This window comes from Micromesistius poutassou (genome assembly GCF_964030765.1).
Source record: "Micromesistius poutassou genome assembly, chromosome: 8".
NCBI classification, from domain to species: Eukaryota; Metazoa; Chordata; class Actinopteri; order Gadiformes; family Gadidae; genus Micromesistius; species Micromesistius poutassou.
This window is the reverse complement of record NC_140278.1, coordinates 7,353,048-7,380,941: the sequence shown is the minus strand read 5'-3', so window position 1 is coordinate 7,380,941 and position 27,894 is coordinate 7,353,048. Positions and strand designations below refer to the sequence as shown.

Here is a 27,894-nt window from a genome sequence, read left to right as displayed (position 1 = left end):
CTCCCACCTGGAAACAGCTGGAAGCTCTGTGAGGATCATGTTCTATTATTTCTCCAGTGCTTTCAACACCATCCAGCCCACACTGCTGAGGGACAAGCTGGAACACCTGGAGTGGACCCTCACCTCGCTGCCTGGGTCCTGGACTACCTCACAAACCATCCACAGTATGTGAGGAGTAAGGACTGCCGGTCCAACACGGTGGTCTGCAGCACGGGGGCACTGCAGGGAACCGTCCTGGCTCCCTTCCTTTTCACCCTCTACACTGCAGACATCTCATACAACCTCTCACACTGCTACCTCCATAAGTTTTCTGACGAATCTGCGGTCGTCGCTCTCATCAGGGACGGGGGACAGGGGACTAAACTGGGACTTTGTGGACTGGTGCCAGCGGAACCACCTCCAGATCAACGCGGGGAAGAGTAAGGAGCTGGTGGTGGACGTCCGCAGGCGTAAACATCTCCCACCCACACCGGTGAACATCCAGGGGGTCGACATTGAGTCTGTGGACTCATACAGGTACTTACAAAAAAGGCCAGAGCAGACTCTTTCTGCTAAAGAAACTCAGGTCCTTTGGTGTGCAGGGGGCACTCCTGAGTACCTTTTATGACTCTGTGGTGGCATCAGCCATCTTTTTTGGTGTGGTGTGCTGGAGCAGCAGCATCACGGCTGCTGACAGGAAGAAGCTGAACAAACTCATCAAGAGAGCCAGCTCTGTCCTGGGGTGCTCGCTCCACCCAGTGGAGGTGGTTGGTGACAGGAGGATGATAGTGACACTATCATCCATGTTGGAGAACACGTCCCACCCACTTCACGGGACACTTACATCACTGAGCAGCACCTTCAGTGATAGGCTGAGACACCCGCGGTGTGTGACAGAGAGGTACTGCAGGACGTTCCTTCCTGCAGCAGTCAGACTCCACAATCAGCACTGCTCTCACTGACACACACACACACACACTCACTACCAATGCATATGCACAAGTGCACTGTTGTACATAGTCCGTTATTTGTATTATTTGTATATTTTTCTTATTGTATTTCCTTGTATTTTGCACTACTGTCGTCTTTATTTGCACTATTGTCTTTGTTCTTTGCTGCTGTAACACTGCAAATTTCCCCTTATAAAGGATTATCTTATCTTATCTATGAATACACATTATTTATCTTTTTAATTGTATTTGTATATTTTGTATAGCATATGCTTCACGTCAACCAACCTATAAAAGGGCAATTACATTTGTTTCAACATTTTACATCAGTTTATAATCCCGGAATTTGGCGGGATGGGGAGGACCACGGGTGTATATAAGGTCATATAATATTTTTCAATAATATATTATAAACTATCATAAAAGCATATTTTATATTACGGGAAGGGGAAGACGGTCTTCCGTCTGGTTAAACTGATCAACTCCATGGCCTTCCGAAGACCATTCAATTTATGGGGAGCGTCTACAGCCGTTTACTATTGAAGGGTACTCCGCTCTGTGATTGGTGATAGATAGGAGCCGTGCCTGTCTATCATTTGGGAATGGGCCCGGGGGGTGGGACTTAAAGTGTCGCCCCTCCCCCTTCTCAATGTTGACCCTTTGGTGAAGTCTCCGGTCTCCGCGCGCAGAAAAGAGGAAGAAATAATAATAAAATAGGCCCCCGGATCCATTATCTTCGTTTTTTAATCAGATCGTCACTTTTCTCCTCAACCTGAAATATATTAACGGAGTAGGAGCACGTTTTCCGCGGTGGCTCGCCCTAAGTTCAGACCGGTGAAGAATAAAGGATCTGTAGATACTCGGTAATGTCCCGTGTCATAGAACCGCTGCTGAAAACTCGTCAAGAGAGGATGAAGGAAATCAATTCGAGGGTGAGTGTCTCAAAGTTGAAACAATACAAATATCTTATGAAATTATGTTTTTCTCAGGGGCCACTTTCCCACTTAATGTACAAGGAGCCGTTATTCTAAAGCGCGTGTTTTATTGTCTTTCCGGTTTAAGGTTTATCGAGCACCCGTTACGGTTACATTTCCCGACGCCCAACATAACGTTACTCATAAAACCAGGAGGGCTGGGTCTACAACCACGTTACTCTTATGTGCCTTTGTGTACGCCGCTATACCGGTTATCTGTTTTAGCGCTTTCAAGAGAATCTACCGCAGAGCGCACATGCAGTCTGCAGCGTGGCAAGAGGGAGGCGCTCCGCTTTGTCCGAGAGGAAAGGGAGACACACACACACACACGCACACACACACACACACACACACACACACACACACACACACACACACACACACACACACACACACACACACACACACACACACACACACACACACACACAGATGGAGAGAGAGCGAATTGCCCGAGGGAGGGGGTGATCAGCCGCTGTGCGGGTGATGAGAGAGAGACTCGGAAGGCAAGATGACCGTTTCTAGATAGTTTCTAAAGCAACGTTTTGGAAGCGCTTCGGGCTACTTTCTGTCACGAAGACACAGTTATTTGCATGCGGGATTAACAGGGAATATTGTGTATTCTTAGTGTGGAGTGGTGCGGTGTGTGTGTGTGTTAGGCAATGTACAACATACAATATACTGGCATTGTTTTATATATTGCCATAACAATATGGCAATAGTCTCATCTTTCTTTATTTATTGGCTACTGTGCCACCCTGGTGTTTAGAACAAAAGGTTGAATGGATAACCCACAGAAACAACATAATGACTACTGCCAAGTGAACCAGCATCAGTTTCATCACCTCAGGATATTTATCATTCAGCTAAACAGACAGCATGGCAGAGGAGGTGGATTTTTTTTCTATTTGCTAAACCCCACAATCCCTCATTGTAAAAAAAAATGAAAATACAGTTTACATACGTTGTCCAATAACACGAGCCCACATTCCGCGTCAGAGTCGGCGCCAGCGCGTATGCGGACATCCACGTGGCTACGGTGACATTTACGTTTATTTTCATTATTTATTTATATTTCTACGGAGCCTCAGAGGTGACATAGAGGATATTTTAGAGGATTATTTAAAGATGATTTGTGGCCACAGAATGCGTTTTTCAAGGCCATGTCATAAGTATTTCAAGGCCACAATTTAGTATTTCGTTAATATTGTTTTGGGCTATAAATTATAATAAAAAATAAAAAAAAGATTTTTTTTGTCGCCTCCGGGGCTTCGTACGATAGCCACTGAGCCAGCCACGAGAATGCAATTAGTGTACCTGCTGAAAACAAAACACTTTATTTTCTGTTTTTTGCGATTTATCCTTAGAACGGAGCAAATGCAGGTGCTGGCTCCTCGATGTAATGCTAGAAGAGGCATCCCTGCAGGGCCGGTTCTAGTCATTTTGGTGCCCTAGATGAGATTAGGGTATGGGACCTAAGTGTAGTATTCCGTGCCTACTGTCAAATTGAAATGTATTACAATATGTACAGACATTTTTCCACATATCATATCGAAGCACTGAGTAAAAAAAGCAACATTAGGGACTTATTATAGATCGTCAATCTCAAACTCCAGGCATGTAAACTGGGATACACAAGTAGGTACTGAAATCCAGACTTCTCCTCAATTTGAATCGCCATCTGGTGCGGTTTTGACATTGTCAATGACAAGCACTGATTACTTTATTGATGCAAACCACCGTTGAGGTTAATTCAGTTTAATGATTCTATGGAAGGTTTGTCAAGTTGCGGCCGTGGCTACGGGACTGGATATTTGGGTTTGCCATGGCCAGAGGGTGGGTCATGGTTTACTGGTTAATATCCAAGCCTTTATTTGTTTTGATTTTATGGCGTAGCTGTGTAGACAATGGCCAAGCGGTTTATTCGTGTAAATAAAGGTTTTATTTTTGTACGTTACAAGGGCGTAGGCCTACACCTTCAAAGCAGAGAAGAAGAAGAATCCAACACAATGAACTCTCGTAACCCATTGACAACAAACAGATCCAAAATGAATAACCTTAATCCAGAGTAAACATGAATACATTCATTAGAATAATATACTGCATTGAAGTGCAGTTCACAACACCCTAATATTATGTAATTTAAAGACTTAGGCCCCGTCCCATTACTCACACTTACTTAATGAGAACACTTGTTTTGAGTTCCTCCACAGTAAAGTCCCCTCAAAGAGGGAAGTGAGATTGAAGATCTTTCCCTATGAAATGGGACACCATTATAATTAATATTATGCAAATTAGCGTAGCAAACCTGCTCCCCTACGTCACGCGCAGCATCAACATTTCTACACTACAGGAAGAAGCCTACTACTATTTTCATTCGCGTTTGAAAATGTGACCCTTGTGTCGAAAATAAGACGACCTACACATTCAGATCGTATAGTTGAATCCAGTCTATGGTTAAATATTTAACATAATGTATAACTGTTTGAGAAACATGGAAAAAATTGCTGCTTGCTGAGTTCGCAAGGTATCCTGGGTAATTTGTGATACTCCCTTAGCTGCAAGTGAGGTACCCAGCTGGCTGGCTGCCAAGGGATGATTTTAAGGGAAAATAGGCCCTCCCTCTTGCTCCCTTAAGTATTGGAACACCCTACCCCTCCGCGGGAACGTGCAAATTCTAGGGCTAGGGCTCAAATCTAGGGCTAGGGGGGAGTAATGGGACGGGGCCTTACGCCTCTTGCACACTGTACACGTCCGTCGACGGATGGGGCTTTTTGACGTATCTATGTGTTTTCCCGGGTTGTATTACAAAGGCGATTTCATTGGACAGTGCACTTGCGTATATTTGCATAACGCGATTTGATTGGGTGACAGATCCGTCGCTGCCTGAAAAGTTAAACTTTTCTCAACTTTTGGACGCAAGAGACGGAGCCGATAAGACGGACGGACCCACAATGCATTTCGGGAGCGTCCCATGCAAAGTCAATGAGATCCGTTGAAGGATGTGTACAGTGTGCAAGGGGTGTTACTCTTTCTCAGAAACATGCCAACATTAGCCTGTCATCATACTTGATCAAAACAGAATCTGTTTTGAGTCCAGACGTGAACCTTGAATATTTATGGAGTAGACAAAAAAGGCCACACCAATTATCTAATAGCTGACATCAGACATGTTTATTAAATTGTGCAGCAAGATGGTGCAGCTACGTCCATGGACTCAAAATAAGTATTTTTTCTTGATGGCTTTGCTGCCCTTGCATGTGGCCTTTGGGCCCTAAGATGCTGAAATCCCAGGCCGGCGTTACTGAACCCGTTGAGATGGAACTGATATGATCGCTATGGCAACATGATGCAAGTGTTATATATCATCACTTTGGGAACTTGACAGGAGCGTTGTATATCATCACTATGGCAACCCGATGGTAGTGTTGCATATCATCACAATGACAATATAAAGGACAGGTTGTATATCATCACTATGGCAACATGGGGGGAAGTGTGTATAATCACTACTGCAACGTGAAGAAAGTGTTGTATAACATCACTATGGCAACATGATGGAAGTTGTGATTATTGACATGTGACGCTGTAGAGGACAACGGATATGCATGAAACGGAGAGAGCTAGACATCATCTTGTTAACTGTTGATCTCAGGATTTTCTTAACTCATCTCATTAACTCGTTAACGGTACTGTTGGTCAGATTTAGGAGCTGCAAGAATGATTTGCGAGAAATGACCCGCAATCCGTCGGCTATTAATGAGGTCAATTCGAGAATATCTGTTACAATATCCTGCTCTCTCTCTTTACATCTCTCAACACTTAACTACAGCTACAACTGCAGCTACTACAGGTGATATTTGAGGAAAGAGAGTGGGCAGAAGAGAGCAAGATCTTGAAACTGGACAACCAAACAAAACGCTCCCTCCTTATTTCCGCCATTGAGTAGTGTTGCATTTCACACACCTGTGATTCATAGGCAAGATTCCCGGAACCAATCAGGAAAGAGATGCCTCATTGGACAGAGATGTGAAGGAAGCAGTCTAATATTGTAATCGGCTCATTCACAGGCAGGCCCAGTTTACTTTCTCACATTTAACTCCGTAAAAGCTGATGGGTGGCTTTTTTTTTTTTTTTTTTGACTATTTATTAAACATCTAATTTACAGTACATTTACATGCATAATGTAATGAACTATTCACTCATTATCTAACTAACTTCTCATCTCATGAACTCACCTTGTTATTCACTGCTGTTTCCTATCACTGATGGTGAGGTTAGGGCTTTTCTCTTGTCTCTGGTCCAACAGTGTCAGGATAAAGAGTATCATTGTTTGGATTATTTTCTCATGGTGTCCGTTATCACTTGACACAGCTGCCTCAAAAACACTAAAATGTGGCTGCCAAGTAGGGCAACGGTACTGCTATGGGATACAAAAGGTTAGCATGGTAGAGACTTGTCAATTTAGTTAGTACAGTGAGACTAGGCAGCGAGTTTGGTGAGACTAGATAGTTACTATAGCGAGACTAGTCTAGGGAGTTAGTACAGCGAGAATAGGTAGTAAGTATGGTAGTCTAGGTACTATTATGGTGAAACTAGTCTAGGTAGTATAGTGAGACCTGTCCAGGTAGTTAGTACAGAGACATATCTAGGTAGTTAGTATGATGAGACTATTTTATAAGTTAGTATGTTAGAGACTAGCTAAGATAGTTAGTACAAGAAGACTAGTCTAGTTAGTTAGTATGGTGAGACTATTCTACCAGTTAGTATGCCATAGAGACTAGTCTAGGTAGTTGCTCATACCAACTGTCAGTACTACTCACTACCTACGATACTAGTCTAGGTAGCAGCTAGTACGCTGGCGTCTAGGTAGTGGTCCTTTGTACTGACTGTTCTTTGTTTTTCCAGAACAAAGAGAAGGAGAGAATGAAGGAGCGAGAGAAGGAAGCGAGGGAGAGGGAGGCTCGCTACAGTAATGGCCACCTCTTCACCTCCCTCACCGTGTCCGCCACCACACTCTGCTCCGCCTGCAACCGTAGCATCACTGCCAAGGAAGCTCTGAGCTGTCCCAGTAAGTCTCTGTGGGGGAGTGTGTGTGTGTGTGTGTGTGTGCTGCAAGGCAGAGACCAGGAAGTGAGAGGGTGTCAGCCAAACTGTAAAACAGGAAGTTCCTGTGTAGTTTGCAGATATTAGACTAACACAGACCCGCAGTGCTACCACAATAACCCCGCTGACACCGACCCTGCTCACCGTGAAGCCCTGTTTCAACACTATCCCTACCCTGTACCACTCTGTGGACCGGGCAAAATGAGCTATGAAGCCTACTGCCCTACTAACACTGACTGTACTAACCCCACTCACACTGCGAACACTAACTAAACCGACCCTACCAACCCTACCAACATTAACCCTACTGACCGTACTAACCCCACTCACACTGCGAACACTAACTAATCTGACCCTACCAACCCTACCAACATTAACCCTACTGACCGTACTAACCCCACTCACACTACCAACATTAACCCTACTGACCGTACTAACCCCACTCACGCTACTAACACTAACTAAACAGACCCTACCAACATTAACCCTACTGACCGTACTAACCCCACTCACACTACTAACACTAACTAAACAGACCCTATCTGTCTCTCACCCTGTCGCTATCTGTCTCACAGCCTGTTTGTCCGTCTCTCACCCTGTCTCGCTATCTGTCTCACAGCCTGTCTGTCTCACTGCCTGTCAGTCTGTCTCACTAACTGTCTGTCTGTCTATCTTACAGCCTGTAACGTCACCATTCATAATCGCTGTCGAGACACACTGGCTACCTGCGTCAAGATGAAGCAAAAGGTAAAAAAATATGTTCATATAAAATATAATAATAATATAATATAACTAGCAGTGTCAAGATGGTAAATAGCAATGTAATTTATATAATTTTTAATTAATTATATTATAATAATATAATATAACTAGCAGGGTCAAGATGGTAAATAATAATGTAAGTTATATTATGTTTTATTAATTATATAATGATAATATAATAGCTATTGATAGCAGAAGGTAAAGGTTGCAGCTGATGATATTGTATTGTGTTTTGCAGCTGCAGAAGTTGGCTTTAGTCAGGAACAGCTCAGCTCTGCAGAATGTAACACTCAGGAACAAGAGTAAGTAAACCCAAACCCTGTTGTGTTCAATACCAATGGAGAGGATTTGCCTTACCTCCCTCATATTTATATGCTTGTAGACATAGCATCAATATTGTTGTTGTAGTGCTGCTGCTTCAACTAAATAATATATCCTTTTTTTCAATGAATACGTTCTGTACACATTCCTCCTTTTGGTATATTTAGACATACCATGAATTAATAAATAAATACCTGGCCCCACACCAGAATCTGACAGCATAAAATGAATCGATGAAGACAAACAAATCACAACAGAACAAGTAGACAGAAAGCTACCATAAATAAAATGTTACAATGTGTTAATTGTATTTTCTTAACGTTTGCCTCATGGTAAAAACAAATCAGCTGATATTATTTCCGTGACCCTGATGGGCAGTGTCTGCTGCCCCTAGTGGCCAGTACGCAGCGTGTCTGTAAGGATCTCCTCCTCTCCCTCCAGCTCCGTTGATGAAGGAGCGACCAAGCTCTGCCATCTACCCGTCAGACAGCCTGCGCGCATCGCTGCTGGGTTCGAGAAGAGTGAGATCTGGACTCTCATTGGCCAAGAGTGTTTCCACCAATAACATTGCAGGGTGAGATCGATATTAAATCAAATGATTATATACATGAAATACGATCATTATTATTTTTATTATTTTATTACACTATATTATATTCAATAATATTATATTATTTTAAAGATTCTGTATTTGTTTGTGTGTGTGTGTGTGTAGTTGTGAGGACTCTCCTGTAGGTCTGAGAAGGATTCTGTCTCAGTCCAGCGACTCCTTGAACTTCAGAAACCGAGCCATGTCCCTGGAGTCACTGACAGATGAGGGTAACACATCTCCACACATTTCTAACGTAACAAATACAGGACTTATTTTACATGTTGTGACAGGCGCTCCCACTCACGCAGCCCTTGTTTAAACTTTTATTTAAATGTTAAGACAAGGGCCAAATATATCTAAGAGCTCTACATACTAATAATAATAGGCTGGTCATTCGGTGATAAACTCCAGTTGGGATGTTATTTTTTATATTGTTTGGGGATCCATTATCCACAACAGTGTGTGTGTTCTTATTCTTGTCATGTGTTTGACCACAGCTGGTGCAGCGTTCCAATTCATAACAACTTTGCACATTTAACAAAGCCACACATTGCAGCACCGTTGATTACGTTAAACACAGAATAAGTCATGAAATCAAATCCATACCGAGTCGTACTCGGGCCGAGAGTGGATCCAAATGCCAGTGACTTCCTCCACACAGCACTGATATTATGATATTGTCGTTTTGCTTTTTGAAGCGTTATTTAAGTAAAACATGTTTTAACCAATTTAACCGTTTTAGAAATGAATTGGGAATAAACGACGACATCAACAAAATGTTGAAGCATGGTTGACTTGGTTCTGGGAGAACCCTGCATTACATAAATATAATAAACTAGTATATATATAGTACATATATGTACCATATATATTCATATAAAATATTCTTTCTATCGTAATATTTACATATATATTAATATATCATATCGCCTATAATCTTCGATACATGTTCAATATGCATATATAATATTATACATATAAATAATTATAGTCATATATATATATATATATATATACACACGTATAGTCACATATAGTAACACTGTTATAACTGTCCCTCATGGCCAACAGGGGAGATGTACTACTCCTCTCTGCTGGAGGAGTTACAGGAGGAGGGCAGGTGTGTGTCTACAGACAGCTGGAGTGTAGCTGTGGACCACAGCTTTCTTCAGAGTCAACGCAAAGACGTCATCAAACGCCAAGACGTCATCTACGGTGAATTGACATGCTTTACCAAAATACTGGTCCAATGTCATTTCTATATATTGCTTTGATTGAATGTGTGTAATATTGTTTCTACACTACTTTCTTCCATCTTTAGCATTTTCTAATAGTGTGTGGTTAGTTAATTCATTATTAGCTGTCTCTCTATCTAGTTGGTAGTTAATAGTGTGATGAAATGTGATGAATAGAAAAAACGAACAGGTGGAGAAACAGAGTGATGACAGGAGGGTTCCTGTCATCACTCTGTTTCTCCACCTGTTCGTTTTTTCTGGATGTTCTCATGAAACTCAGTGTAGCCCCTCCCCTTTAGTACTGTAAACAGGGTGATGGTTGTCTTTACAGGATGTTGGTCATCTCTTTAGTACTGTAAACAGGGTGATGGTTGTCTATACAGGATGTTGGTCATCTCTTGACTGCTGTAAACAGGATGATGGTTGTCTATACAGGATGTTCCCTCTTCAGTGTAGTAAACAGGATGTTGGTTGTGTAAATAGGAAGTAAGTTGCTGTAAACAGGATGGTGATTGCTGTAAACAGGATGTTGGTTGCCCCTTCAGTGCTGTAAACAGGATGTGGCGTTTGACATGATGATTCGAGTTAACTGCGGGGGATTGTGTTCTAGATGTGATCTGGACCGCAGTATTTGACTCTTTCTCCGTTTCCTCCAGAGCTCATTCAGACAGAGTTTCATCACGTGCGGACCCTGCGTATCATGGAGGGGGTGTATCGCCGGGGCATGCTGGAGGAGGTGCTGCTGGAGCCGGGGGTTGTCCACGCCGTCTTCCCCTGTCTGGACCAGCTGCTGGGGCTCCACCAGGCCTTCCTGTCTCTGATGTTGGCCAGGAGGACCGAATCCCTGGCCCCTGGGAGCCCCACCAACTTCAACATCCAGCAGCTGGGAGATCTCCTGCTAAATCAGGTTACTATACACATCAGTGGCGGCTGGTGGTTTTTAAAGTGAGGGAGGAAGGACTGCGCGCTTGGTTGCCATTGGCCTGCTTGCACTGTTAGTGGCGTATGGTGGCATAAGTATGTGAGAATCAAGTTGTTTCAGGGTGTTTTGGTGAACTACAAAATAGCAGGGAGGGATAATTATGTGAATAAAATTGATACAAATCCACCAGTGGCAGCATTGTACTTTGAAAGCTGGTGGGCAGCATGTCTTGGACTACAAGGGCAGAAGGAAAAGATGCAAAGCCAATTAGTCAAATCAGGCCTACTCTTGATTTGTAAAACTAAATTTAGGGCCTTTTTCTGGGCCTATCATTGGGCCTATTTTTGCCCTCAATGACTGAAGCTATTGGTTGTAATTTGGCTATGTTTATTTTCAGCTACAATTGTTTTAAGAAAATGAAGACACAAGACCAAAAGTGATGCCATTTAAAATGCATCATGCTCTGAATCATTCACTAACATCCTTTCCACAATATTAAACAAAATGGAGAGTAACAAACAATTAAAAGAACAACAAGAACATAATTTCACAACTATTGACATGGGCTGTAAGTCTAACATTGTTTGAGGCAAATGTGGATGTTAATGGGTGTTTCAGAATGTTGGTCATGGTGTTAAGCCACTTCATTTATAGATCAAGTCAATCCTCCTCACTGTTTGTGTTGCAAAGATATCAGTGACCTGGTCATACCAAACGGGATATTTTTAAAGTGATTTCAGTTTAACGGCGTGTGTAACTCCACGTTTTCGCCACCCTTTCAGACGGCTTGGTAACCCAACGGTGGAGTACCGAAAAAAACTTTATTTCGGCTGACTTTTGGCGGTGGAAAAGCCAATATAAGCTAAGCGAACCGAGCCGCCCCGAACCGCACCGCTCGATGGAAACGCCAAGAAAAGCAAACAGAGCCACACTGTACCGCAATGAACAGTAGCGCACCGCTCGGTGGAAACGAGGCATACGAGCGGGTTCGTTGGTTCTCGTAGCGTAGAGACTTGAGGGGATAAACCCTCCCTCCGGGCTGCTCCACAGCCAGGGCTCCTGCTTATTGGTTCATAGTGCAGCCAGGGCTCCAGCCTATTCATGAATAGACGTTGATGCAATTCAGATCCCTTAGCTAGTCCCACCCACTCAGAGGAGGACTTTCCTCCTCTCTCCCATTGACCCCCATGTTATACACCGGCCACCAGTAGTTCCAGAGAAATTAATGGGAGTCAATGGAGGCTGAGGGAGGAACGTCCTCCCCAAAGTAATATTCAATAGGCGATAGGGGGTGCTAAACATGGAACACCAACTCACAACATAGCTCCACCCACTCCAAACACACTACAGTCACTCAACAAATACACCACACACACTCTAAACACACACAACACAACAACATGAGGTGTATATTTCATATGTTTGATATATATTTGGTATCTATGTTGTTTGTGTGTGTGTGTGTGTGTGTGTGTGTGTGTGTGTGTGTGTGTGTGTGTGTGTGTGTGTGTGTGTGTGTGTGTGTGTGTTTTGATGCGTATAGTTTTCAGGTCAGAGTGCTGAAGATATCCGGAAAGTTTATTCAGAGTTCTGCAGTCGTCATCCCAAAGCAGTGAAGCTTTACAAGGAGCTGCTGGCCAGAGACAAGAGGTTCCAGCACTTTATTCGGGTAATTACTGCTAGATATATACTGGTGAATAACTCTCACTACTAGATACATGTGGATAATTACTGTAGTACACACACTAGTAATGTATATTGTAAAAGTACAGTATTGCGCTATTCTTATCTAGTTGACATACGGAAGATTGGTTTGAGGTTCCCATGGTTACGGTGTATGTTGACTCCATCTATCTTTAATAAACAGAAGGTGACACGAGGTCCTCTGCTTCGTCGTCATGGGATCCAGGAATGTATTCTCCTCGTAACTCAAAGAATCACCAAGTACCCCGTCCTGATACAGAGGATCTTAGACAACACCAAGGGTAACTAACCCTAAGACCTTCCAACCCCCAGCCCTCCAACCTTACATTGTCTTAACCCATAACCCAGCCCCTACAACCGGTCAACGGCCCTTAACCCCCTACCATAACATCTCACCTGGTGACCCTGCTGACGCCCTCCTCCTCCTCACCTCCCCAGGGAACGAGGAAGAGGTGCAGTCTCTGAGCACCGCGCTGAGGCTGCTGAAGGACCTGATCAAGTCAGTGGACCAGGAGGTGTTGGAGCTGGAGCGGACCCAGCGCCTGCAGGAGATCCAGGCCAGACTGGACCCCCGGGCCCAGACGGAGGTCAGGGGAGGAGGCGTGTTCAGAGGAGGAGAACTGCTCCGCCGGAGGCTTGTGCACGACGGGAACCTCCTCTGGAAGATCCAGGGCTCCCGCATGAAAGGTAGACTGCGGGTCAGACTGAGAGTTAGGGTTCGAGTTAGGGGGAAGGATTAGAGTTCGGGGGTTGCTTTAGAGTTAGGGGGTAGTTTAAGAGTTAGTGTTAGACTTAGAGTTGAGGCGTAGGATTAGGTTGTTTTAGAGTTAGGGGGTAGGATTACAGTTTGTTGAAGTCTCGGAACCTGTTATCCTAACACATCTAGCCAAGGAAACCCTACCCCTCCATCTCTCTGTGTGTGAACGGGTTAACCCGAGGGTATATGTTAATCCAAATTAGCCATCCCTAACTCTAACAAAATAACTATCCCTGTGTTCAGATGTGCAGGTTCTGCTGATGTCTGATATCCTCGTCTTCCTCCAGGACAAAGACCAGAAGTTTACCTTCCCCACGCTGGTCAGTCCTCCCCAACACCTCCTCAACACCTCCTCTAAACCTCCTACACCTATTACTCACTATCTTCTCCTCTGTACCTCCTACCCATTAGCTCCTCCTCATTATCTCCCCCTCTACACCTCCTCCTTCAGTTGTAAACTGTCTGTTAAGCCCTGTCCCTGAACGGTGGGTTTGGACCCTGATGTGATGAGGCCGGAGGGGAACCAGAAACACCACCAAATGGTGGTGGACAGATTGCGACGCTGACTTGTATTCGACTTGGGAGGATCTCATGAATTACACATTAAAAGTGTGTAAACATTTTTGTGTGTGTGTGTGTGTGTGTGTGTGTGTGTGTGTGTGTGTGTGTGTGTGTGTCCAGGACAAGCCCTCTGTAGTTTCTCTGAACAAGCTGATCGTCAGGGACATAGCCAATCAGGAGCGGGGGATGTTTGTGATCAGTGACTCCGCCCCCCCAGAGATGTACGAGCTCTACGCATCATCGAAAGAGGACCGCAAACACTGGATGACCCTCATACAGCAAACTGTCCTCGGGTATAACTATCACCAATATCACAACTATCACCAATACCACAACCATCACCAATATCACAACCATCACCAATATCACAACTATCACCAATACCAAAACCAGCACGACTGTCATAACTATCACCACCATCACAACTATTACGTGTCATAACTATCACGATTATCACTACCTAACCCACTAACTATCACAACCATCAGGGCTCGGTCATAACACCCATACAGGCTTTTTTCACACGTTGGTTATGCCTGGTTAAGCACCGAACATTGCTGCCAAACTCTTTGCCCAGTTTCGTATCTCGGTTCTACTGTCGTGTCTTGTCTTCATTTTCTGCCTCTGCATTTTTTCTTTGAGTTCAGTGATAGGTCCCTAAACATATGTCTGTCTGTCTATCTGTCTGTGTAGGTGTCCGTCCCGAGAGGAGTTCCCCCTGATTGAGACAGAAGATAAGGCCTTACTGCGGCGACTGAGAGGTGCTCTTCCACCCCTGCTCCTCCTCTCTGCCTCCTTCTCCTCTCATCCTCCTCCTCTCTCACTTCTTCTCTCATGCTGCTCCTCCTCCTTCATCTCCTCCTCTCAACCCCTCTCCTAATTCCCATCCTCTCACCCTCCTCCCCTTCTCCATCTCCTCCTCTCCCCCTACTTCCCATCCTCTCATCCTCCCCCCTCTCCCCCTCCTTCCATGTTTTAGTGATGAGTCCAGGAGCTAAAGTTAAGGTGTGGTCGTGAGTAGGGGTTGATACCTTAGGGCTAATGAGCTGCTCCTCGCCCTCAGCGGACATCCAGCAGAAGGACAGGGAGGTTCTGGAGCTCCTGCAGGAGAGAGTCACCCTGTTCTCAGACCTGGCTGAGCTCACCAAATCGGGGGAGAAGAGCCCGAATTCCTCCAACACCAGGAACCTGTTCCGCCTGGACACGCCCCATGCGCCGCACGCCGAGAAACGCCTCACCGACGCCATCTCTGAAGGTAGGGCCGGGTTCTCTGTTCTGATTGGTTCCTATATCCGTGTCTCTGTTCTGATTGGTTCCTATACCCGTGTCTCTGTTCTGATTGGTTCCCATCGCTGCTCAACTGTTCTGATTGGTTCCCAAAACGGTTTCTCTTTTCTGAACGGTTATAATAACTGTTAGGTATAGTTATGTGATATAAAATGCTAGTAAACTGTTTAAAATAATATCTTTCTCTTTCAGTTGACCGATTGACTGAGTTATTGGTGGGATCGCAGTCTTTAACATGCAGCATCGCCAACGGCAACCAGGACCACCCGTGCTCACCAAACCGTGAGTGATGACTTAAATTCATTCAAAGTAGGATTATGTCTACAAACTTAGTAATGAATGCATGTTAAAATAGACCTGACTCCCTCTCTGAGCAGGAGACCCAGCCTTAAATGGATCGTATGAGTTCAGCAGTCACATGTCTGAGGTGAGGCAATCTCTAACCAGTCCAGCCATGACCTCACTTCTTGTTTTAAGTACTTTAAGCCATGACCTCACTTCCTGTTCTAAGTGCATCTCAATCTGTGTCCTCACAGGACAGCAACGGAAACAGGTTTCAAGATGGAGGGATGACTGAGGTGAGATAGAAAAATATGATGATTATTATTATTATTTGGTCATATCCCTCCAGCTCTGGTTTCAGGACACACTACATTTCAAAGGAATGTTAGGAGTGAAGGATTAGGGCTTAGGGTAGTATTTAACCCACTCCTATTACTGTCTCTTCTCCCTGCAACTCCATTTGAAGGCCCTCCTTGAGAGAGGTTCAAACAGACCCATAGTGACTCAAAATATACAGTCACTGTCTAACCTTTGCCCTGTCTGAACAGATTCAGTCACTGTCTAACCCTTTCCCTATTGAGCCTCACGCTTCTGATTGGTTGTTTTTTCAGGAAGTATGTCAACGCCTGGTCAGCCTCAGTACAACGCTCCATGCCCTTCAGGTTTGTGATTATAACACATGACTTCACTACCTACCACTGAACCTGCTTCACCACCCCCCTACCGGCCCTCGGCCCTGCTACCTGCCCACCTTCCCCCCTACCTACCCTCCTACCTACCTACCTGTCCTCCTACCTACCCCTCTCCCTGCTTCACCACCCACCTACCTGACCTCCTACCTGCTCTCTTACCTACCTGCCCTCCTACCTACCTACCCCCCTACCCGACTCCCTCCTTACCAACCATCATACATAGCGACCCAGGGGTTCACAACCCTTTCAGTCTGCGACTCCCTAACAATATATATCAGACAATATATGAGAAGATTTAAAATATGGTAATGCACAGCCCTCATGACATCAGTTGCATTGATACTGTTTGCCAAACCAATATCAATAGGGATTTGATTGCGATGGAAGTTCTTTCCCTACACTTTCAGAGATTATCTCCTACCCATCCACCTACTATTGCTCTGGTCGTCATTGATATTATTGTACATTTGAATCTAAATGCGATCGGTTGGCCCTTGTCGTTCATCGCTCTCCTCCTCCATGGACTGCTCCAGGCGGCGGTGATCTGCCAGGACTCGGTACTGGAGCTCTGTCTCCCCGGGGGTCCAGCCTCCTCTCTGTCCGCTGGGACCGCCGTGCCCCGTCTCTCCCGCTCGGTGTCCAAAGACACCGGGCTGGATGCGGGCGAAGCTGCGATGATGCGAAGGCAGCTGGCGCTCCTCCAGGAGGAGGTGGCCCGACTGAAGCCCCTGGAGGGCCAGCTGGGAGAGAGCGAGAAGGCCCGGGCCCAGGCCGAGAAGCAGCTCAAAGACATGGTGCCCAAGGGTCATCGCAGGAACCGGGGGAAGGGCCACGGCAACAAGGGAGAGGTGGGTGATGCACTGAGAATAACCCTGATCCCAACCAGAGGTAGATTGACCCTGATCCTAACCCAGGTAGAATATTCCTGACCCTAGATACAAAGGTGATTTGTACTGGGTTAGTTAGCCCTAACACTAGTTGTTTTGTACAGGGTTAGTTAGCCCTAACGCTAGTTGTTTTGTACTGGGTTAGTTAGCCCTAACGCTAGTTGTTTTGTACTGGGTTAGTTGGCCCTAATGCTAGTTGTTTTGTACTGGGTTAGTTGGCCCTAATGCTAGTTGTTTGTATGGGGTTAGGTAGCCCTAACGCTAGTTGTTTTGTACAGGGTTAGTTAGCCCTAACGCTAGTTGTTTTGTACTGGGTTAGTTAGCCCTAACGCTAGTTGTTTTGTACAGGGTTAGTTAGCCCTAACGCTAGTTGTTTTGTACTGGGTTAGTTAGCCCTAATGCTAGTTGTTTGTATGGGGTTAGTTAGCCCTAATGCTAGTAGTTTTGTATGGAACTGGTTAGCCCTAAGGCTGGTTGTTTTGTATCTTTCTGCACGTACCGTTTCTCTGCAGAAGGCTTCTCGGAGAAAGAGCTGCAGTGACATCGATATCCCCACCGTCGCCCCATTGGCCAGCCAGGAAGCTGTGGACCAATTAGACGGTCCGATCCATGAAGTCAGCGAGGAGGACGAGGAGCCAGATGTGGTCCGGATCTCCCCCCGTTCTGACAGCCCCAGAGGTGGGTGTGGCTTAAACTTCGCACCAGACTACCCATAGCCTGGTAAAGGAATGATGGTTCCATTCTACTGCCCAAACTGTATAGTGAGGGTCAGCCCCAACTACGACTTGGTGCAGTGGGTAAGATTAGAGATTTGGGAAGATTTGGGGAAAAAACCCAACCCAAAGAAATTCCATGCAGGGCATTTCACAAACCTGTTATTGATAGGCAAGACGTTTTACTGAACCAATCAGGGAAGCGATGATTTGATAAATTTAGCTTTTACCCGACCAACAGGGATGAGGTTCATAATACATAATCCATGTATCCATGTATAAGTATTAATAATACACAATACACATAACTTCCAATTATTTATACAAACGGTACATAACAATTGTATCACAATAAAATAACGTGTAACAATGAATATCATTTAGTTACTGGTGTAGATGTTTAGTGATGACTAGCTGGTGCTTAATGACCACTAGCTGATGTTTGATGATGGCTTTTTTCTTCCAGATCTCCAAGATATCCCTGAAGAGAGCGAGTGTGGTCATGAAACCATGTCCACTTGAAGTCAGATCAAGATGTTTCGTATTACACTTGTATCTCTCTCTCACACACACACACACACACACACACACACACACACACACACACACACACACACACACACACACACACACACACACACACACACACACACACACACACACACACACACACTAAGTCAACAACTATCAGTTGACAAAGTTGCTGCTTCAGGGAGCAGAATGTGGTGATTAATGTATTAAGCTAGGGGTTTGATTTGTCAGCCAGTATCACCACACAGGTATTATGTGTTGGTATAGTAGGGTGACAGACATCCCCGTTTTCCATGGACCGTCCCCATTTCTGGTGGCTTTTAAACAGGGTAATGACCCCTAAAAAAAATAAGAAGATTCTATAAATATATATATATTCATTTTGGGACAGTTGGTAATTAGTGTCGTGTCCCTCTCATAGTGACACCAACTCACTACGCAGGGGTCTATCTATCAACTTTATACCATCAGTAGTAATGACCGAGCATGAATCATAGGCTATCACCGCAATACAGAACCATTCCTTATTTGAGTAGCCTAGTTTGGCTTCTTTTGGGGTGTTTTACCAAAGCTTAAAACACATCATAGTAAACCATTGGGCCTTCATTGCCAAATACTTTGCCACTACTACATTTTCCATTATAAGAATAGGCTAAATGTATTAGCGTTCATTTCACAAATCTGGTCACCTTATGGTATAGTGTGGAGGCAATTCTTTATCTGTATATTACTTAAAAAAAATGCTTTGCCTCTGCAGAAAGTTACAGTAACAAGACTGGGGAGAGCTCATCCCTGTCAAGTTAAAACCATCTAGCCATCAACAACCCCTTGAAGAGGGCTGGGTTCAACATGCTTTATCCATAACTGCCTGTACATTTTTATGGAGAGGATAATGCTAATCTTTATGAAGAAGGGCTATATACGTTGGCTGTTGGAACTGAAGCCTGCTGACTAGAAGGGTAAGGGGTACTAGCCCTTCCCAATGAAGATATCTGTATGTTTTATGATCAATCCTATTTAATGTAGCTTTATACTGAAGGTTACCGTACTAGTTAAGATAATGACCACAGTGCTGGATGTTATGATTGTTTAATCTCTAATGCTGTCTTTTACAAGCTGAAGGAATTGTCTGTATACATTTTGATCATTTATCAAAAGAAACTGTAAATGTTTTACTGTAATATTGCTGATAATTATTGCAAGTCGATCTACATTATCTGTGTGCTCTTTATAAATCTAATGTATTGATACATGTCTGGAATGGTCATTGTGTATGTTTTCAGCAACAACTCGTGCCTTAATGTACTAATGGGGTTTCATATCTTTATCTCGATCTGCATTACCTTCCATTAGGGCTCCCTTTAAATATGCAATGCACCCGCCTATTTATATTGTTGCGCTACTCTATGTTTTAGCATGAATCTATATCGTAACCTCTACTCCATTCTCCCTTTTTCTCAGATTTTGGTTCTCTTTATTCCTTTATAACTAAACAAAATATTTATAGATCAAAGTGTGGCGATTTGTTAAATGTTTGAACGAACGGTTAAAAATTGACCAAGTTGCGAATATGAAGTACTTGAAGTCACGTGACTTCCATTGTAAAAAAAAAAAGTGTAAACGGCTTAATTGTTTGAATGCTGATACAGCATTCACACTAATAAAGTCTAAGAAGAACACTAGTTGGGCACTCACCTAATTAATGCTGAAGAGAATATTTTAGAAAGTTATTTATTGACTGCCTCACACCCATTACACATATCAAGTTATCCACATGGATCACTGAACCCACATGTAGCTTATTGCCCAAATCATTCAGTCAATTAGAAAAAGAGCCATGGTATCTGAAGAGCAAATATGTCGGCCTTGGACAGTAAGGCTCCACTGCTCATTGTAGAAAACAGTCTAGGAGTTCTTCTGAGGCACCTTAATGGTCACCTGATGGGATAGAACAACATTGACATTATGTGTGGGAGTATAGAAGAGCCAAAATAAAATGAAGGCATTTTCTTTCAAAAAAGGGCAGTAATGAAATTGTTCCATTTACCGTTTTGACCTCTGTGTAGTTGTCCAAACCATATTCTCCCAGCTCTCTGCCATTCCCAGAAGCTTTGAAACCTCCAAATGGAGCTTGGGCTCCAAAGACATCATAGCAGTTAATCCTGCCAACACATGCACACACTTGAGATTAATGAGTGGGGGAAAGTCAGTTATTATTTGCATAGACATTTTCTGTAGAACATTAAACATGGTCACATAGACAGATCCAATGTACCTAAAACCACATTTTCAAGGTAACAAACCATTGCCATTATTAGTTTTGTGCCAAAGGAGTCCAATGAGCAGGCACACCCATTGTGTTCATGGTGATGGGCAGAAGAATACCAACCATCAAAATAATCTAACCCGTCAAACAAGATTTGAGCTTGTCTGCCATCAGACTGCCATCAGATGGATATAAGCCTAGGATATTAATTAAGTGTCTGATTTATGGGGCAAGGATTACCCTCCCAAGTCTAACCTGTTAGCCTGGTTCTAGCAATATATCTACATCTCCATCACAAAATAGCCCAGCCTTTTTGTGTGACGCATTTTACCTAAATCAACTCCTCGACAGACAACACCTTCATAAAAGTATGCCTTGTGACCAACAGTTGAAGCTGATGAATAGAGTTTATCTGTAACCAGTTGGATGAACGCCAAACACTCAACAGTAAAATGCCCCTGTTTGGTTTTATTGAATGTTAATCATTAAACCGTCTTGCTTACCTTAGTCTGATATTGTGTCATCTGATCATTAGCCCAGTATGAGGTTAATATCCTGACCAGCTGTGTACTCCAGAAATCAATCCTATACCCTGAATATTTTATCTTTGTGCATACTGCTGTACACACCCTAATCAAATAAAGGCTTGGTTTGAGACTGTGGCTTTGACATTACAAAAGAACGTCCTACCAGACGGTGCCGGCCCGGAGTCCGCTGGAGATGTAGTGGGCCTTGTCAATGTCCTTGGTGAATACAGCTGCTGCCAGGCCATATTTGGTGTCGTTTGCTCGCTCCAATACTTCCTCCAAGGTTTTGAACTTCATGATCTGCATTACCGGACCAAAGATCTGGAGGAAAAAGAAAGATGTATGGAGTATGTACATAGGACTATGTGACTTTTCCATAGATGCATACATTTGAAGCTCTAGCTAAATATTCTTTTCTGAACATAAATTTAATATAAAATATAAACCAAACCATTCTGCAGAATATCTTTCATGTTTCATCCAATACTAAGCAGCAACATCATGTGTGTAATCAGTGTTCCTCGGTGTCCGCATTCCTTCGCCACCACTCAGTCGGCCGGTAATTTGTTGGCCAGTATACCGATAATCCACTGATCCCCGCATATCGGAGGGGTGTAAAACTGCTGGCTTGCATGCTTGCGGATGGTAAGTTGGGTAATCACACTGTGCTTAATACAGACCAAGGTTTGCATGATCATTAATGAAAAGGATGGCTCTTGGACATGGACATCAGTTGGTGTTGGTCTACTGTGATGTTATATATAGAAATCAATATACATCACATATTGTTCCAAATATTGTGGGATTGTCAGCCGTTTGGCCAGCGCCGTGACTGGGAATGATAATTTACAATTGCCCATGTTGGCTATGGCAGACTAGACTAACATCGCTAGATTTTCCATGTCGGCTTGCCTAGATAACCTGTATAGGGGATATCCGTTCAATTCATTAAATATATCCAATAAACCAATAACGAATAGCCTACCTCCTCCCTAGCAATAGTCATTTGATCTTGGACGTCTCCGAACACAGTGGGCTGGATGAAGTAGCCTTTGTCAGAAGCAGCTTTTCCTCCACACAGCAGTTTGGCTCCTTCTTTTTTCCCGATGTCGATGTAGTTAATGATCTTCTTAAACTGTTCATCATCAATCTGAAAACAATGGGTAATGAGTGTGGAGTGTATAGCGCCTGTGTTTTTGTATCGTCGTCTTTTGTTCAGTCAATGCTGGCTACATGGTGGCTTAAGAGTAAAAAAGGTCTTCCCCAGTTAGTGTACCAACAACTGCGCATACTCAACCTTGTAAAAATCAATACTGCATGTGCAGTTGTCCACTCACTGTGAAAGACATCAATAATGGCTGGGTGTGTCTATCATGTCACCTGAGGTCCGTGCTCCGTCTTCAGGTCAAAGGGATCCCCCGTCACACGGTTCTTGGTTCGCTCCACGCTACGCTCCACAAACTCATCATAAATGTCAGCCTGGACGTAGGTCCGAGACCCAGCGCAGCAACATTGGCCTTGGTTGAAGAACAGGGCGAAGTGGGCCTGCTCAACGGCTTCCTCCACTATTGGGGGAGGGAGGGGAGCACATAGATAACCATCAATCCATGCATCGTATCAGAGCAGCAGATTTAAGGTGCCAAAAGCAAAGCTTGCACAAACAGCAAACTTTTCTCACAGGAGTGGGTCAGCATCAAGCAAAATTTGCAGGAAAGATTTCAACTTGTGCAAATGACGCAGTTTGCGTTGACTTTTATGTACTTTTTTTTTAGTGTGAATGCACAGTTACTCCTGGATTATTGTGCTATTCCTCAAACCAAACCAGATGAATTGGTCATGTGACCTTGGACTCTGCCACAATCACCAGTGATACCAATCACTTGGTCACACCCATTTTCCTGGCACGCATACTTAGAAAGTACTCACTGTTTGCATCAGACAGGATAATGTTGGGACTTTTCCCGCCCAGCTCTAAAGTGACTTTCTTCAGGTTGCTGTTTCCTGACGCTTGCTGAATCAGATGGCCCACCTGTCAGTTACAAGCAGGTGGAGCAGGAGTGATGGTGCAGAATTAGTAATACTGCAAGCACTTTATGGCCATACAGGAGTGCCTGTGCTAGTTCAGTCATTTGCTAGTAGTTCAGTTTGTATTCATGAGTTTGTACCTCTGTGGACCCGGTAAAAGCCAACTTGTCAACATCCATGTGTGCAGCAATGGCAGCACCGGCTGACGGCCCCATACCAGGCAGAATGTTCACGACACCTTCTGGAAAACCAACCTAGCATAGCAGAGAGATCCACTGTTATTACGAATAAGTGAACATTAGCACAAACACATCAGTGTTCTGTTTATTTCTAAATAAACAACACTAATCTGTAAGGAATCTCCTCTCTTTAACAGGATATTGAGGATTACAGATTCCACACAATGGTTCTGGACTCATATCAAGGCCAAACCGGAACACTCATGAGATGAATCCTGGTTTCACAAGGCTAGGCCAATGCAGAACAGTTTGCTTCCATTCTGATATCATGAGACTCTTGAATGCACGTCAATGGTAGTGTAGGTTCAATGTCTAATCTAAGCGATATCTCATACGCAGACCAAAGCAAGGGTGTACCTCTTTGATAAGGTGGGCTACGTAGAGGGCTGTCAGGGGAGTCTGCTCAGCAACCTTCATCACAATGGTGTTGCCAGTTGCAAGGGCAGGTGCAAGCTTCCATGCTTGCATCAGAAGAGGGAAATTCCACTACGGGAACAGAAGAGACAGACATCATCTTTAAACTGACGTTTTGCCAATGTCCATATAAATCTAATTTAATGGTTTTCTTACTGGTATGATTTGCCCACAGACACCAATGGGCTCGTGTCTGGTGTAACAGAAGTAATCTCCGTCAATAGGAATGGTCTTCCCCTCCCACTTGTCAGCCCATCCTGCATAGTATCTGTGCAAGCACAGGAAAACTTGCATCACGAAAAGGATGCCATCTGATTTACTCATCGTTGACACAACTCAAGGGGTATGCTCAGATGTACACTTTAGAAATCCTTCGAGATTAATCGAAAATATGAAAATAATTAACTTCACTTCTGTTACAATGGTGACAAGCCGCAGAGGGGCTTGTGGGTTTATCTCACCTGAGACACTTGACCACGTTTGGAATATCCACACAGTAAGAAATAGCGTATGGCTTTCCATTATCAAGGGTCTCCAGCTCCTGGGAGGAAACAACATGAGCAAACAAGCGACTGATTATCCGAGCCTTGTAGTTTTCGATCAACAGTGTGTTCATTCAAACCTATTCCGATACAGTAGCAGGGTGAGGGTTATCTGTGGTAGTCGTTAAAAAAAGAGGAAGGACGGCTCACTGCAAGGTAACCAGCATCCCTTTCAATGGCATCAGCCAAACGGGTGAGCAGCAGGCCACGGTCCGAAGCATCCATTCGTCGCCAGGGTGAGCCGAACCGAAAGGCATCACGGGCCGCTTTGACTGCCCTGTCCACATCCGTCTGAAAATAAGACATTTGAAATTGTGCATTGTAATAAAATTATTTTTTGGGCATCAAAACTGAGGATTCACTGCAGCGAGACGGAATTGGTGGGAAAAAAAAACATTAAAGATAATAGCATTGAGTATTATACGTGCACAGCTCATTTTGGGTAGTGTAGAAAAAAACGGATCACTGTCAATTTCCTAGCACGGTATTTAAATACCCATTGCAACCTATACATTGGCACAAAAGTATTAAGTATTCAGCAGAGGTCATAGTCTGTTGTATAAGTGACAGGTGCTGCAAGGGCTCAACTTAAGTCATGTTGACTTCCAAGATTGAAGACACTGATGACTGTGCATACAAAACATTTCACATTTAGAGCAGCATAGTTTGGATTCTAGACCTATATCTCTCCACCCAGGTGACTCTTCCTGGGGGGGTTGAGTGGCAGTAGGGCTAGACTCTTTAATACCATTCTTTAGATAATGCATACCTTGTCAGCTTCTGCAACATGACAAATGACTTCGCCTGTGGATGGATTGATTGTAGGGAAGGTTTTCCCGCTTTTTGCATCCTGCCATTGATTGTTGATGAACAGCTGAAAAACAATGAGGATAATATATGGATTACAGGAGGCTACATAAAGTTCATCGTGTGATGTACCTCTCTGCAAAGGTATTTTATCGTGATCTAGGCTTGTGTCCCACCCAAAACGTATTCTCATTGGTAGAGAGCATCACGTGACTACTGCTGTACGCAGAGTTGTGAATATATGTCGCCATGTCAAGTCATTTGAGCGCATCATACTCTGAAATCGCTCCCCTGATGGAGCCACACACCAGTTCGCCCATCGAACAGCAGGTCTGTTGAGGACGCTGCCAACATAGACCACCACTACAACACCTGGAGAATAAAGTGAATAAAGTGTTGGCCATGAAAATGGTTAGGAGCAACCACCCATCCAGCGTCCTGAATCTCAGCGCCACAGGGCAGGGGCCAGGGACTGTGTAGTCTCCACATGGCTGTTCTCCCTCATACACAGAAAGAACCTTGAATCCCCACACGACTCCGTCAATATCTTCAATGTGCTGATGAGGACCATTATCGGCCAAATTGCAATATCCAAAAGCTAAGAATTCCTCAGGCTTAAAGTACAGTCCCTCCCACTCCTATGCATAAGTACGCAACTTTCGCTTACTATATTTAGAACAGTTACTTTTCGATACTCCTATTAAACATAACAATTTCGATGTCTACTTAACATACATTTCGAAGTCTGCTACACCGTTTGCACTGTGACCTAGTTAACGAGTGAACGAGTGAGTCACGTGGTCGAATGGTTCGGCCGAGGGCAATATCCAGCAAGGTCCAGCCACAAGACTGGACCTCCGAAGGGACTACCGGAAAAGATCAGAAAACAAGATAACGAAAATATGCTGCTTGTTCATACCCCAAAATGCCTTGTACTTGGGTTAGCATTGGGTTAGCATTACGAAAAACATAAACCCTGCACTACTTTCACTTTTGGGTGCAATAGTCAAACATTATCAGGGTGGCGGAGTCGAGCTGAGGAGATACGTAGCTTAACGTAGCTTAAGGAGATTTTAATTGTATATAGACACACTTGTAAGAGCTAAGACAGTCCAAGGTACAACCATGCTTTAAAATGCATGATTCTGCACTGGACTCGGCCAGCCAGATCTCAATGGCACGAAACAAGACTTTACGTGGGGGTCCTTCTATAACTGACAGCCTGCAACGAAATATAAACATCTACATAACGCTGCGTAGCGTAGGCATACGTTTAGGTCGCATTTGAATAGATGTATACAGTATTTTTATATAGCAACCGTTCGAGGAAACGCATGCAGTATTTATTCACACCTTTGCAACCATACCTTATTAAACTTAACCATGGGCTCAGGGTTCGGCTTAGGAATGCTGGCAGCCGAATATGGACATTTGGCCAATCGGTAAACCGGAGGAATAGTCCGCAAAAACATGGCGCGATGCATGTTGTTGACTCAAAGGTGTTGCACGAAGAATCACTGTTACAGCGCGCAATGTCTAAATTAACTTCCCAGTGGACTTGAACTTCGCAGGGCAGGCGCGCTCCCGAGTCGGACAGAAGATATTCGCAGTCACGCGCAAAAGGGGGCGGGTCAGACCCGGCTCCCACGATCAGTCACGTGGAGAAAACTGGTCAGTTTGCCAGCGTCTCGCCTGGCATACGTATGCCTCAATCTAACTGTCAAACATACGTTGATGTACGTAATTATCCACGTTATGTTCTATTAACATTCAAATATATGCCAAAAATGCTGCAGTATTATTGGTTGTGTAGGTCAGGCGGCCTTTTAGAGAGCCCTTGGTATTTTACGGGGGTGTATGGGGATAGACTCTCTGTGCCCATTTGTATATTCCTAATCTCAATAGTTCTGGAAAATAGTAAAGGGAACAGAGAGCCTTTCCCCATACACACCCTTGGTAAAATACCAAGGGCAAGGGCTATAAAAAAGATTGAGAAACGTTTAGAATCTGTTGTGTTTTGGTTTTGATCCAGCTGGAAAAGGGCTGACATGTGGTGACAATTCAGGGGCGAGTGGGGTAGACAGGGCCCTGAATGTTAAATGTTATATAATTGATCTATGGGTGTGAAATGAAACAATGTGAAAATAAACGACATCAATAAAAAGGGTCTACGTACGAGAATATAATATTTGCATGTAAATAAAGATCTCGACCATTATTGCTTCCATTTCCCCGCAACTTTATATTAGGTATTTTATATTAGGCTTACAATGAATAAACTGGCATTTGAAAAGTAAATGTCCCTTGTTTATGAATATATATTGATCATAGCCACAACGTGAACAACTAATAAGTTACTTGGACAATGATATTGCAGTTCATATAGGGTGCAATCTTAATATAGGGTTAAGCAGATGCAAAACAAGACATCTAAGACATTTTGAATGCAATTATTTTCCGACCTAAAAAATCGGTTAAACGCAAGAAAATGTTGGGAACTAGGCTACTGGTGTAGATGTTACTCAGCATTTGTATTCTCGACCAGTAGTTTCCATTCCTTTTTTTTTGGCTCTAAAAGTCACAAAACGATCCCAACCTAAAATTCAAGGCACACCAATTTAAAATTGTAGGACAGAAGTATTTCACACATTATTACCACGATATTATCATATACTTCATTGATAGCAATTCATTTAAATGAATATGGCTGTGGGCATCTTAAACACATTTGTGATTATCACCATGCCTTATTTGCCATCATGTCGACTGTTGCTCCCTGTGTTTATCATGAATGGCTCCCTCAGCTCACCAAAACCATC

General features: G+C 43.8%; 2 protein-coding genes across 2 annotated transcripts; one reads left to right on the top strand and one right to left on the bottom strand.

Annotated features, from left to right (window-relative positions):
* Positions 1–1,607: 1,607 nt before the first annotated feature.
* On the top strand, positions 1,608–19,829 carry arhgef2b (rho/rac guanine nucleotide exchange factor (GEF) 2b). Its single transcript, XM_084472183.1, has 22 exons — positions 1,608–1,861; positions 6,812–6,974; positions 7,689–7,756; positions 8,010–8,073; positions 8,534–8,666; positions 8,808–8,911; positions 9,756–9,899; positions 10,576–10,826; positions 12,385–12,510; positions 12,709–12,826; positions 12,984–13,232; positions 13,546–13,622; positions 13,984–14,156; positions 14,557–14,624; positions 14,927–15,118; positions 15,343–15,432; positions 15,528–15,577; positions 15,687–15,728; positions 16,044–16,094; positions 16,658–16,972; positions 17,524–17,689; positions 18,191–19,829. The coding sequence occupies exons 1-22, from the start codon at positions 1,796–1,798 to the stop codon at positions 18,244–18,246; spliced, it is 2,766 nt and encodes a 921-aa protein (XP_084328309.1). The 5' UTR covers positions 1,608–1,795; the 3' UTR covers positions 18,247–19,829.
* A 141-nt stretch (positions 19,830–19,970) lies between these two features.
* Positions 19,971–26,659, bottom strand: LOC311352017 (aldehyde dehydrogenase, mitochondrial-like). Its single transcript, XM_084472187.1, has 13 exons — positions 26,443–26,659; positions 25,038–25,142; positions 24,419–24,559; positions 24,188–24,267; positions 23,883–23,994; positions 23,670–23,798; positions 23,214–23,327; positions 22,975–23,077; positions 22,429–22,613; positions 22,034–22,198; positions 21,212–21,369; positions 20,303–20,417; positions 19,971–20,193 (listed from the first exon to the last, which is right to left on the bottom strand). The coding sequence occupies exons 1-13, from the start codon at positions 26,557–26,559 to the stop codon at positions 20,161–20,163; spliced, it is 1,557 nt and encodes a 518-aa protein (XP_084328313.1). The 5' UTR covers positions 26,560–26,659; the 3' UTR covers positions 19,971–20,160.
* Positions 26,660–27,894: the final 1,235 nt, after the last annotated feature.